The sequence below is a fragment of the Melozone crissalis genome, unplaced genomic scaffold (genome assembly GCF_028551555.1).
Source record: "Melozone crissalis strain CALT ecotype California unplaced genomic scaffold, PUWL_Pcris_2 ptg000018l_1, whole genome shotgun sequence".
Classification (NCBI taxonomy): Eukaryota; Metazoa; Chordata; class Aves; order Passeriformes; family Passerellidae; genus Melozone; species Melozone crissalis.
Window position 1 is genome coordinate 34,334,590 of NW_026535796.1, and position 12,537 is coordinate 34,347,126.

The window sequence follows — 12,537 nt, forward strand, 5'->3', positions numbered from 1 at the left end:
TACAGCAGCCACCGTGCTCTTAGTGCCAACCCTCCTGAGCACATGCTGGTACTGGTGAGAACTCGGACACAGCAAAGGGATAATGCGTCTGTTCGTGGGTGTGTGCCCACTGGGCATTGTCATGGGGGACCAGGTCCTCTGCATGGTGAGAAACCTGCTTTAGCAGGATTTAATGCATCACACTTGAGGAATAATAAACCTTCACAAGCAACACAAAAGTGTTTAATTCCTAAAGGACAGGCCTAGTTAAGTCACTTTTGGCCAGGGGCAATTGGGGGCTTAATGCTTTGTATGTAGCAATCTGTGCAATCTGAGAGAGAGGAGTTTGAGGGTAATTGCTCAATTTTCTGTCCATGTCAACAGGGAAAATGAGCAGCAGTGACTGAGCTCTGTATGGCAGGGAAACTGCTTGAGATGGGAGATGTGAGACCCTCTGTGGAATGTAAAAGGTGCTATCTGCAGCACACTGCTTCCTTTTCTGTAGCAGCTAAGAGCTTCTGCCACGTGCAGACTATCCTTTGTCATGAGGTGGGAGGGAAGATGGGACAACCAAGCTAAAGTTGAAGGGCTTTATCCTCCTTTTCCCCAGCAGGGCATAGAGGGCTTTGCTCATGTGTGTCTTTCTGGCACAGAACTAGATAGGGCTATTTCCTGTCAGGGAGAGAAATGCTAACATTCCTCCCCCAGCTCAGCAATCTGATTTGTCCTTTGGTTAGAAGTTTCTTTGTTTTTCCTTTCTTGTCCACCAGTTCGGCACTGCTGTGTTGTATTCCCTCTGATGTCTTTCTCCTTACTGCTTTGCCCTTGGATTTTTCTCCTCAGCACTTTATGAGAACTTATTAGCTAAGGTTGTTATCCCTCTCCCAGGTATTCCCACATAGACTATTGCCCCACCATCAGAAGTCCCTGTCTGCTTTCTCTCTGTTACTCTTGGGATGCATAGCTCCTAGAAAATGGCTTTCCTTGGAAGACTGGGATGTGATGTGTGATTTTCTGTCTGCAGGAACAACAGCTTGTTATTTTAAAGCAGATAGTGTGTATGAATGAGACAGCTGATTGAAATGAAAGCCTGACTATGCTACACAGACAACTGGAACCTGACCTGCAGGTGAGGAAGGCTGCCAGTAGACAGTCACTAGATCTGTGCCCTCAAGGCAAAACCCTTTCCTGCCTGCTGGGAAGCCTTCTCAAGGAAGCAGAGCTGATGATTAGACCTTTCTATGCAATGTCAAACCTCTAGGAGGACTTACCTTTCTGGCATTTGCCAGCAGCTCCTTTGCATTTGAACAGGATGAGAGTCCAGGCTTTGAACAGCAGAGGGGAAGTGGGCAGATGCCATGGTCCCCAATCCTTCTGGGTAGTGATATCTGTCCGGTGGGAGATCTGGAATTCACAGCCATAAAATATCCAGTACTTCTTGAGCTGCATGCAAATATACACCAATGATGATATTGTTCCAAAGAGCTGAGAATAGAGCACAGTGAGGGTTATTGTTGGCTCTGTCATTCCTGATCAGTTTTGCCAGTTGCTTCCCTGGTGAGCTGCTGTTTCTACAGGGCACACCAAGTGCTGGTGGACTCCAGAGGCCATGAGCTGCAAGGACAGCTGCAGTGGCTGAGCATGAGTGTAACAGAGGGCAGAATCTGCAGGAACAGTCAGGGATATGGCAAGCCTTCATAGGCTCAGAAGGCAGTGTTGGAGTGATTTGGGGAGAGCTAAATGGGTGAAAACAGTGAAATGGAGACAGAGTGAAAGATGTGCTGTTTTGGAAGTGGTTTGAATGGGCTGAATAGAAGGTTTTGAGGCAGAGAGTGTCAGTGGTTATTGGGTCTCTGTGACTCTACATTTTGACTTCATGTATGCTCTGTCAGCACACCACAGCTCTCCCCTTTGCTGCTCCCCCACCCAATGCGCTACTCTGAGTCTCCATGCAAGGTCACTGAAGGGCAGACTCGGCCCAGCCTGATGGTTTCCACTGAGCTGTTGGGCCAGGCCAGTTTGAATTCCTCCAATAATTGCTGGCATAGTGATCTAGAGCCTGTGGTGCTGGAGGAAAGCTCTCTCCTGAGAGCCACAGTGGGCAGGGGAGAGCAGAGAGTACGTCCTGAGAGACTGTGAGGTTCTATTTGAAGCAGCAGACCACTGGCCAAGGGTCAGTGGGCTCCTTAATTACAAGGAGCACACTCAGCTTGTTGAGGGCTGAAAATGACAGTCTGGGGAAGCATCTTCTGTTGCTAAATTCTGCGATATGGTGGATACACAATCACATTGGGTCTGTGATTGGTGAGTCCATAAATGTATTTGACGGACTAGGTTTACCTAAAATACCCTTTAAGAAAAAGCTCTTGAAAGATGATTACAGAATTGAGACACCATCATTTAAAACTGCCTGAGGCAAACTCCTTTGAAAATTGCAGCAGTGGAGGGACAGAGAGAGAACCGCGTAGCCCTTGATTGTAGTGTCGTTCCCTCAGGAGCCGTCCCCCCTCCTCCTCAGTTTCTCATCTGATATGAGAGAAAGCAGCAGTAAGATTCCTCATCTGTCTTATGAAAATCCGATTCTGAGTGGCTCTGATCAAACCTAGCTGGCTGTCAGCAGCGGTGGCCTTGTGTGGAGGCAGGGAGGCTTCTGAGGAGTCGCTGGATGTGGAGGTGTCATGGGTGCTGCCGATCAAAGAGGCATTTTTTAATAAATATATATAAGAAAAATAAAAAACCTAAGAATTTAGCATAAAAGAAATGTAGTTTGTCTTGTTTTTCCAGTGTAACATGAAGAGGATGAAATAGAATCAGGCATGCCTGCTCCTGAACATACTTCCACAGGAGCATCCTGAGAAGCTGCTTTCCCTGCCCCAATAATGCTCTAATGCAAAGTCCCTTATCTCCAGTGTTGTTGAAGAGGGTTTTGTGTTTCTGAGTTCACTAGACCCTCTCAGGACACCACATAACTTCTCATCTGATGCCCCACTACCTTCTGAGTATGTTTTAGCAGGAGAATAGCGCAAAGGAACAGGGAACAGCCTTTGAAAAGAGGAAGACACATGTTACTGGGAAGGAGGGCAGGCGTAGTGCTTTGTCAGGGGGCTGTTGGTAAGACTGGGAGCTGTGTTACCACTCTAAATGCTGATAACCTCAGGAGCATGGTGGACTCTAAGTCCTGGGCCTGGCCACCAGTCTCTCCTGTCTTCTGCTGCTGCTGAAGAAACCTATGCATTAAGGGATTCCTCACATTCAAAGCTGTCAGGGTCTGCCTCTACTTCTTGCATAAGTACAAGCCATGCTCTACTGCTTGTGAAGCCCTGCACTGAGCGCAGTGACTCATCTGACAGGGCTGTTCTGTGCCTCTCCTCACACTTCAAATGACTGAAACTGGGCAGGACCTTTGTGTCAGCAGCAGCCTTGGGTAGCAGCAGAAATGCCTGATGCCTGTCCCCAGCAATATGAACACACCACACTATTGAGGCAAGTAGAATGTCACCCCCCAACCAGTCATGCATCTAGCTGAAATGCGATATTATGCAAGGCAAATGTATAACCTTTTAACACAAGGCTGTAGGGTCAGTACTGAATCTGCTGTATGACCTTCCCTGCATCCTGTGGCTCCTCTGGCACCTGCACACAGGTGACTTTTCCCATCAGCTTGGTCAGGTTGTGCTGTTACCATCCACTTCTCAGGAGGCTTTGGGACATGGGACTCTCTGGTTATCTTCTGCTTATCTCAACTTTTGAGACAGTGCCCTGGTAGCTGTGCTACTATCTGCTTTTCACTCTACTGATTTCATCTCCCTGCTGGTTGATCAGGCAGGTATGCTGCTCCATGTTGGCCCACTAGTAGGGCAATTTCAGTCAGGGAAAGACATCCCTATGAAATTTATGTCCGAGCATCCAAAGAAGCATTCTTTATTCTCTCCATTTGCCTGCTGCTCTCCTGAGAAAGTTTCCAAGAGGCTTCAAGCTTGTTTGTGTGTTCAGCAGAAGCTGTGTCCCTTGTTCTTTGTTTTTTTGATGATTTTTTTTGCCTGTTGCTTTCCACTTTTTACTTTTTTTCTTTTTAATTCTCCGTTTTTCCACTTAAAAAAATTATTTATTGCATTGAGATGCACTAATTAAAGCCATTTTCTGGTATTTGGTTACTGAAGTGTTTGATGTCTCTCTGACAAGACCATGAAATGCACAGTGTGTCCACAGGGACAGAATTTGCTGAACACGGTGCTTTGTAAATGAGGGGACACAGTGTCGCAGCAGCTCATGAATATGAAACGCCCATGATGCTACCTCAGTGGACTTGGGAACACAGATGAATCCTGTCATGTGCTAAATGAGACCAATTTCTTTCACTTAACTTCATCTTCAATCAGACCTTCCATTTGCCTGTTTAAAATTCCCCAAACGTGATGCAGAAGGTAACAGCATTCAGTAAAACAAAGTTTTGCAGCAGCAGAGATATCGTAATTATTTCAGTTTTACATTTTATGAGCAAGCAACATAAAATAGTTTCATTTTTATACCTGCTTGGTGGTAGGAGACTGCCAGCTCCAGAAGCCACTGCCCTCTTTGTGTTCTCTGGATATGGTGGTGTGTGCACGGGGAGGGCAGCACAGTACCCACCATAAGAGTGTCCATTCTCCTTTGAAACACTGACCCAGCTGGGGAAGTGGATCAGACTGTGTGAGATGGAGTCTTCTTTGTTACTGGGTGCCAGGGTGGGGACTGAGGGTACTCTTAGAGCAGCTTAGGGAGTAAGCAGCACACACTGACTAACTGCAGTCTGAACTGGAGCATGGTTTCTAGATGCAGCTTTGCCAGTAATTTATTGCCTGACCTGGAAGAGGTTCTGTCTGTCCCTGGAAGAAATTCTATCTGTCTCTATTTATGTGCCATCTTGTATCTAGCAGACAACTTAGTTCTCTGGGACAAGAACAAGATCTTACTGGGAGTTTACAGGATTTTAAGAGACCCAGCCTGCAGGTGTTGCTACTAAACCAGTAATCAGCTGTGCTTGGGAGGGGAGGTGCAATTTACCAACTTTCAGGAGCAGCTGGGTATTGGATTGGTACAGATTCTCCTATCTCCTGCTTGTTGCTTTCTGTGGTTGTCTTCTTTGCCTGTCAGTAAGTTATTTGCTAAGAGGTAATAAAGGTGATGTTTAGTACATGTACTTTAATATGAACACATAAAGTCCTCCTTTCTGTATGACTTGAAAAGCCACTGTTCCTTGCTTGTTGTTTGACTGTCTGCATGTAGCATGGGTTGCCTTTAGTCTTTCTTCTCCATCTTCTCCTCCTCCCATTCACACACTTCTGTCGTGTGGCATTGGTGCCTTGCCATAACTTAGTCATGAAGCTCTTTTTGTGTAAGACCTAGCTAAGTTAAGCTGCTCAAATAAAATATTATTCTTAATTATATGCTGGGACTTAGATGTTCTGGGACAATCAGTTTTGTGCAGTGACTTAACTCCCCAATTAGCCAACATTTGGTACTGGTATCTCCTGCCCCACCATAACTTCCATATGAGTAAGCTCATTTTGATTTCATTCTTTGTTCACTTGTTCATAACCATCTGGGAGGTGGAGGGGAGTTTGCATTTGTCATCTAGCATGTGGTGCTCCCTCATCTTTGCACAAGCCATTTGTTCAAGTTGTTGTTCAGTACATTGAGCTGCTATCTGTGAGGGTGTGTCCTTTTTTGTAGTAATTTCTGAGGTTTGCCTACATGGGCATGAGAGCCTGGCCAGTAAATTATGTGTCAAGGTTCTGCACCAGAAACACAGGTTTATGGCAAATTATCTGAAACCCCCACACTGAACAGGAGAGGAAAAATGTGGGTCACAGAGCAAAGCACACAGAGAGGGGGTTTGTAATACAACCGTGTAGTTGGAAAAAGATGCAGTGTGAGATTGGGAGGACATGGTCCTGTGAACATTTCTGCATGTACTAATGTTATATGTAAAGCCTCCCTGCAGCTAGTGGGAGTATTAAATGTAGAGCGTCTGCCTACTGTCCTGCAGCACAACAGCCCGTGCTGTGCTGTTCCCCCTGCTGCTGACACTGTGCCACAACTTAGCTGTGTTACCAGAGCTTATAGGAGAAAAAGATGTGAGTCTCAAGAAGAGCAACAAGAACAATTAAGAGGCTGGAGAATCCGTGGGGGTAAGGTTGTGTTCTTGGTGATAAGTGAGAGCTGAGACACTTTGCAAACTGTACAGAGAGAAGGGAGAGGGATTGTGCTGAAGTGGCACCATGGGAATTGGCAGAGGGAAGAGGTAGTTATGAGTAACAAGTGAATTAAAGACCCAAATATTTCAGGAATTATTTGTCCCTGATAGCAGTTAGCCCAGGGACCCAATATTTTCTTAAAATGTGAGACATTTCTGTACTGTTTCCTGTCAGTCTCCCAGTCCTAAAGGGTATTGCTTCTGCCTAGAAATGGGCAAGGCATCTGCACTTTGCAGTAGGAACAAGCGTGCACTGACCTTTGTTGGAGAGACTGGCAGGGGCCTCCAGAGCTTTTCCAGCTCTTCTGTCTGAAATGTTTTCAAAGTATCTGTAAAATCTTGGAGCCTTGAATTTCTTTTGGAAAGAATTTCTAAGCAATCGCCTGAATTTTGCTAATACAGAGTGGAGGTCGCGCTCTGCGAGGGGTTTAGAAATCTCTCAATGGAATTCACTGGCAGTGAGATAAAATCAGCACTAGAGAACCCAGGAGTCTTTGTGAACCTGCAAAATGGAAGGAACATCACTGAGCAGGGCCCCAAGTTTACAGCTTTTTCTAGTGTAAAAAGAGATCAACAAAACCAAAAGAGAACTGGGAAGAGTAGACTCCTGAAATAGCTGCCAAAATGAGCACTGAGTGAAGAAATTAGTTTCCTGCAAACACCTTTTACATTTCTGCTGTCAAAAGTGGATAAGGATCTGACCTTCTCCTGCTCTGTGGATGAAGACAGCTCTGTTCCCAGGTAGTTTTTAATTTACTTGTGCTTGCTGAGAAACATTCATGGTCTCGTCATAAAAGGATAAATTAGTTCAGGAGAAGTTAAACAGTTTCTCATTCCCATGCTCATTTTCCTGGACTTAACAGGGTACCTCTCCACAGAGCTTCATTCCCTGCCTTGGAACAGTCTGTTCCCTCCTTGCTCCTTCTTGCTTATATACAGGGACTTTCTCCCACATTATCCCTGAGCAGATTTTACCAGCTGCCTCCACATGTTGGTCTGTCTGTCTGCCCCTGGAGATGCTTTTGTCCCATAAGTGCATTTTGCTACACGTTTTTACCAAGAACTGGGAGCCTCTGCAGGGGAGAGCCAGCGGCCCGGTATTGTCCTCACAAGAGAGGTGGGGAGATCTGCCCAGCATTGCACAGGTGAGACATTCCTTGCACTTGCCTCCTCTGCCTTAGGGACAGCCTAGGGGCTGTTGCTGCAGTTTCCCTTTAAATGTCTTTGGGAAGTTTGCTGCAGTTGGAGAACCTCTTCACAGGCACCTGCTCCTTAGGAGCTAGAAGGCACAGCTCTGCTGAGGCCGGCCAAGCTGTCACCCCTCTCGCCGCGGCCATGCTCGTGACAGCCCCTGTCCCAGCCTTCCTCCAGGCAACCAATTAGCGAGAAATCCCACTGTGTGCCAGCTCCGGAGGCCGCTGTGCTGGGGCCCCGCTGACCCGTGCCCGGCTGCAGCTGGGCGGGGGCACACGGCGGCCCTGCAGCCTGACAGGACATGGGGCTTCTCGGGAAGAGCCTGCCCACAGCCTCGGCACCATGTCTGGGAATGGCTCTCCAGCTCCTGAATATTCATCTCAGCCTGGGCTGAAAAACGGGCCGAAGCCAGGCTCAGCTGCCTGCTGCCATCCAGCAGGAGTGTTACTGTACTGCCGGCAGAGCTGGGAGCAGGCTGCTGGTTCCAGTGCTGAAGGGGCCAGCTCTGCCTGCTTACTGGGCAAGTGAAACCTTTTCCCTGAGCCAAACCAGCTTCTCCATGGTGTGAGGGCTCGGGGTCTCTGGAGAGCCTTTGTGGTCTTGAGTCTTTAAAGGAGCTCTGTATTGGTGTACTCTGTTCTTGCTTTGTGCCTCCAGTTACTTTGCCTTCTCTTTCTCCTTTTTTTTTGCACAAACTTTTTGCAGTGCTTTATCAAATGACAGACTGTGTAATGCTTTCAGGGCCTTGCTTCTTTAGTAGGATGCAAAGCACACTCATTTCTTCCTCCTGTCCTCAATTCTTTTGTTTCTAGCATCCTTTTTAGTTGGAGTAGCCATTGTCCTTGTGCTGGGAATACCCAGTGACCTTCAGCCATTCCAGTATGAATGATACTGGAAGTCATGGAAAAGTTTTGTGACACTAAAACAAGACCTGTGTTCCATAGTGTTTGTATCTGCTGGACCACCAGCACTTCCTTCCTGAGGAAGGTCACAGGCCTCTGCACAGCCTGAGACCCCAACAGCAGATCCTTCAACATGCAGTTTTATGTGGATTCTCTTAGTTTCTGCCCCATGTTTCATTTTTAAGAGAGTCTAGGTGACTGGTGTCTGAATAAATGATAACACATAACAAGCAAATTCGTTTAAGTACATGATGGCAACATAGGCAGCAAGGTTTGGTACAGGTGGCTTCTTTCAGCTTTAAGGTTGCATTCAGATGCATAGTCCATGGCCTTTAGAGCCATACCTGGATTAATCTATTCCTCTTGCAAGATTTCTTATGACTTCAGACTTCAAAGTTTTATTGCCTTGTTTAAATATTAAACAATATTGCTAAATAACCATTTTGTGTTTCCCTCTAATAAGAAACAGGGTGCTTCATATCTGTGAAGCAAGGGAACCTTTTTCTTCAGTGAGAGGAGAGCCCAACACTCCCCACTTACTGCTGCTGCTTTCTCTTGTTGCAGACATTCCTGTGATCCCTGACTTGGAGGAAGTCCAGGAGGAAGATCTGGCCATGCAAGTGGCAGCTCCCCCCAGGTAAGAGCACTGCCAGGTGCTCTTGAGACTCTCATCAGCAGTGCAAACTGGCTAGTGAAATTAAACCCATCTTACTCATGCTCTTTGCATGTCAGCAGCAGTGCTGTTCGGCAGGATTTGCCATGGTCTTTTGTGACAGTAGTGCTGCAAGCTGAACAGTGAAAAATTCTTGTTTCCTATTACATAGAGAAAGCAATTACTGCATATTCTCTCTCTATATAAAAACCCCTACATTAGAATAACATATTTGATGTTGCAAAATCAAACTCTCAAAAGCAGGGAATTTCTTGATTTAAGGTTGCCTGCATAACCCCAAATGTCTCCAATGCACATGCATTATCCCGCACACATTAATTTTGATGGTTGTAGGCTGCTTTGCCCTCCACAGGATATCCTTCTTACTCAAGTGTGTAGTTAATTTACAAAGTACAGTTGTTTGAAGGGGCTGTTGCAGTAGCCTTGGAGTCAGCTCAAGGGAGACCAGAAAGTTTTAAGAAATGAAAGGTTTTGGAGTTTTGTCTTAAACATACCAGGAAAGTCTTCTGTCCTCTAATGGGTCTATTGCCAAGGTCACAGACTGGGATTTCTGTTGATTCTTATTTGGAGGGGTGGGATATCTTACTCCTGGCCACAGATGCTTCTCTCACAGGTGAAAAGTAGTTATTGTAATTACTGTAATTATATTGTAATTATATCACTGTTAACAAAAATAATTGACAGTTTATGTAGTAAATTTAAAATTACTGTGTCTCTCACTGGAATGAATTTCTTTTTCTCTCTTAATTTTTTTAATAAAATGATCTGATCCTCCTATATTCATCGTTTTCTTGCAGTAGAAAAGACAAAGGATTTTCATGGACAAACACAATAAAATTCAATTAATAGAAGCCTTTTCTATAGTGTTGGATCACTTGTGAAGGCAGGTGGTGCAACAGTGTATCATCCCCCTACACCATGTTTTTCTTGGAAGGCTACATTTTAGGAAGTCATATTTAATAGCTCTGATGCAGCTCAAACATAAAAAGCCAAAAATCCCTGCTATTCTCTAGCTTGTATGGTGTTGCTCTCAGAGGATCCTTTGCTAAGGCACTGGAGCTGTTTTAATGCTCACTATGGTCTTCTTTTCTTTCTAGCCCTTACAACTAGTCTGTGGATCTTCTTTTTGCATGCTGGTTTCTCTGAGGGAGTCCATGATTGTTCCACATGCTATTTTTATGCATGTGCACACCCTGGTACATGGATTTGTCACTGACTGCTCATTTGCTGACTGAGCTGTGCTTCTGTCTGGGTACATCCATGCTAAGAGTCTGCATGGGGGATGTGGGCACTCGAGATGTCACCAGATGACTGTTCATGCCCCCCTTCTCCTCACATGTGCTTCCACACTGACACAGGCTTGTTCTCTGACCCTTTCTGGCTGCAGTGTGCAGGTGAACCGAGTGCTGACTTACCATGACCTGGACAAAGATCTAATGAAATTTGCTGCCTTCCAGACTCTGGTAAGTGGATTTTGCTATGGGCTGGCCAGTGTGAATCCCTCTTCTTCTAGGCTCATGTCATCCTCCACAGTGATACTCAGCTGCACAAAATATACAGCCTTATCATCCAGAGAACTTGCAGTGTCCCTGTAAGTCTGTTCCTTTCTGCAACGTGGCTTTTGTACTTGTGTCTGTAAATGATGTGGATATGGTATCTGTTTCTCAGATGAGGTTCTTGCTGTTGTCCTGAAAAGAGTGACCCTTATGAGGCAAATGTGGCGATGTCTAACAAATGTATCTGGTGAAATGATAGTGTTCATTTTCCCAGTGTCTGTAAGACTGTGACTCTGTATGTTCATAGGACGGGGAGGTAGACCTGAAGCTCCTCACCAAAGTTTTGGCTCCAGAGCATGAGCTACGAGAGGTAAGTCTTTGTTTTGTGGAAACACTAACAAGATAAAAGTTTCTTATGTGTCTCAGACTGTACTAGGAAAGGAAGTCTTGTCAGTGGGAGGGAGAAGAGATGTGAGGAGGAGCTTGTCCAAACTATTGGAGGTTTGATTTCCCCAGCAGGTGATTTTTAAGATAGATAGTGCTTTCTTGGTGTGAGTTGGTGGCATCACTATGATTGGCCAGTATGAAGGAGCTGGTCAGGAGAATGTGCAAGGCCTAGTACGGTCAGAGATCCCTGCAGAAACAGTGCTTTGTCCTTTGGTGGCCACCATGATCCACAGGAAAGCACAGAGAGACAAAGGCAGAAAGCAATTTGGGTTTGGGCAGGGAGTTTTTAAAGCAGGACAGAACAACCTCAATACAACTGGGTGGGCAGGAGCTCAAGACTTGTAGCAAAGGATTTCTGCAGCTTTGAACTGCACATGCTTCAGAAAAAGTGCAGAAGAGTAGTGAAAGGGCTTCTTTCTATGCCCTGCCTGGGAGTATCTAATATTAACATTGTCATCAAATATGTCCTTTTTGGGATTTTAGAACATGAATAATTTTGTCCACATTTTAAAATTGTAGCAGATATTCACATATCATTCTGGCTAGTATTCCTGCTCTAGACAGCTGAATCTGAGACTTCCCTGGTCAGGGCAGTTGCCTTTTGGTTTCTCTCTTTGCTATTCTAGCATTGTTCAGAGAACTTTAGGGGCACAGTAACATTTCAGCATGTTTGTCTTTTTTCCTCTTGGTAGGATGATGTCAGCTGGGATTGGGACCATCTCTTCACAGAGGTGTCATCAGAACTGGTGACTGAGTGGGACCTGGGACAGTTGGAGAGGGAGGACCACCTCAGTCTCCCATAGAGCTCTGACACACCAGATGTCTCATACATCCATCTCCTGTAAATAGTTAAGCACCTACATTTTCTATTCACTTGTTTGTATTTGAGAATTTATTTCAGACATGAAAATAAATAGGACCTTGCTTCATAGAAAAATTGTCTTGAGAGAAGTTTGGGTTATTTTTTAATAAGAATTTTTGTTCTCAAAAGAAATCAAGAATTCTAAACACAATAAAATATTTACTTATAAAGAGTCATTCCACCTCAATAGCACCTCTGCAGATAACTGCAATGGTTGATCTTTTCTCTATGGAAACGCTGCCTCTCTGGAGTGGACTGTCATACAATGGAGTGTGGTTTGCACTGATGGCTATCAGAGAAGCTTGGGCTGATATGACTTGTTTTCATAGGACATCCAGGTTACCATCTTCCTCACAACAGACACCTCAAGCTGTCAGGATATCTGATTTATATTTCATCCAGCAGCCTTCAGCCTTTCCTTGTTAGTTTAACCTCTCTCCTGGAACATTACCTCTGTATTGACTCAGGATGCAGCACCACCTATTAAACTGCCACTTCTTACAGCCCCTCTTTGTACCTTGAGGTTTTCCAGCTAAATACTGACCAGGCTTAACCTCACTTAGCTTTTGCAATCACATGAAACCACAGTCTGAATGGAGATTGCTTCAGGCCATAGGTACTTTGCAAGGAAAATGTTTATTCCATGTATGTGAAAGAATGGAGCCTGATGCTCTCAAATAAGATAACTCCCTGGTGAGTGTCTCCTTGGAACCAAGTAACTCACTCTTATTGTCATCTAGCTAAAGAAA

At 45.2% G+C, this 12,537-nt stretch overlaps 1 protein-coding gene across 1 annotated transcript in view; it reads left to right on the forward strand.

Moving 5' to 3' along the window:
• IFT43 (intraflagellar transport 43) overlaps window positions 1-11,863 on the forward strand; it is a 43,955-nt gene extending 32,092 nt beyond the window's left edge. Inside the window, exons 6-9 of the mRNA XM_054275955.1 lie at window positions 8,875-8,947; window positions 10,371-10,446; window positions 10,787-10,849; window positions 11,619-11,863. Coding sequence (XP_054131930.1) covers window positions 8,875-8,947; window positions 10,371-10,446; window positions 10,787-10,849; window positions 11,619-11,729 — 323 coding nt within the window. The 3' untranslated portion in view covers window positions 11,730-11,863. The remainder of the gene's footprint in view (window positions 1-8,874; window positions 8,948-10,370; window positions 10,447-10,786; window positions 10,850-11,618) is intronic.
• Window positions 11,864-12,537: the final 674 nt, after the last annotated feature.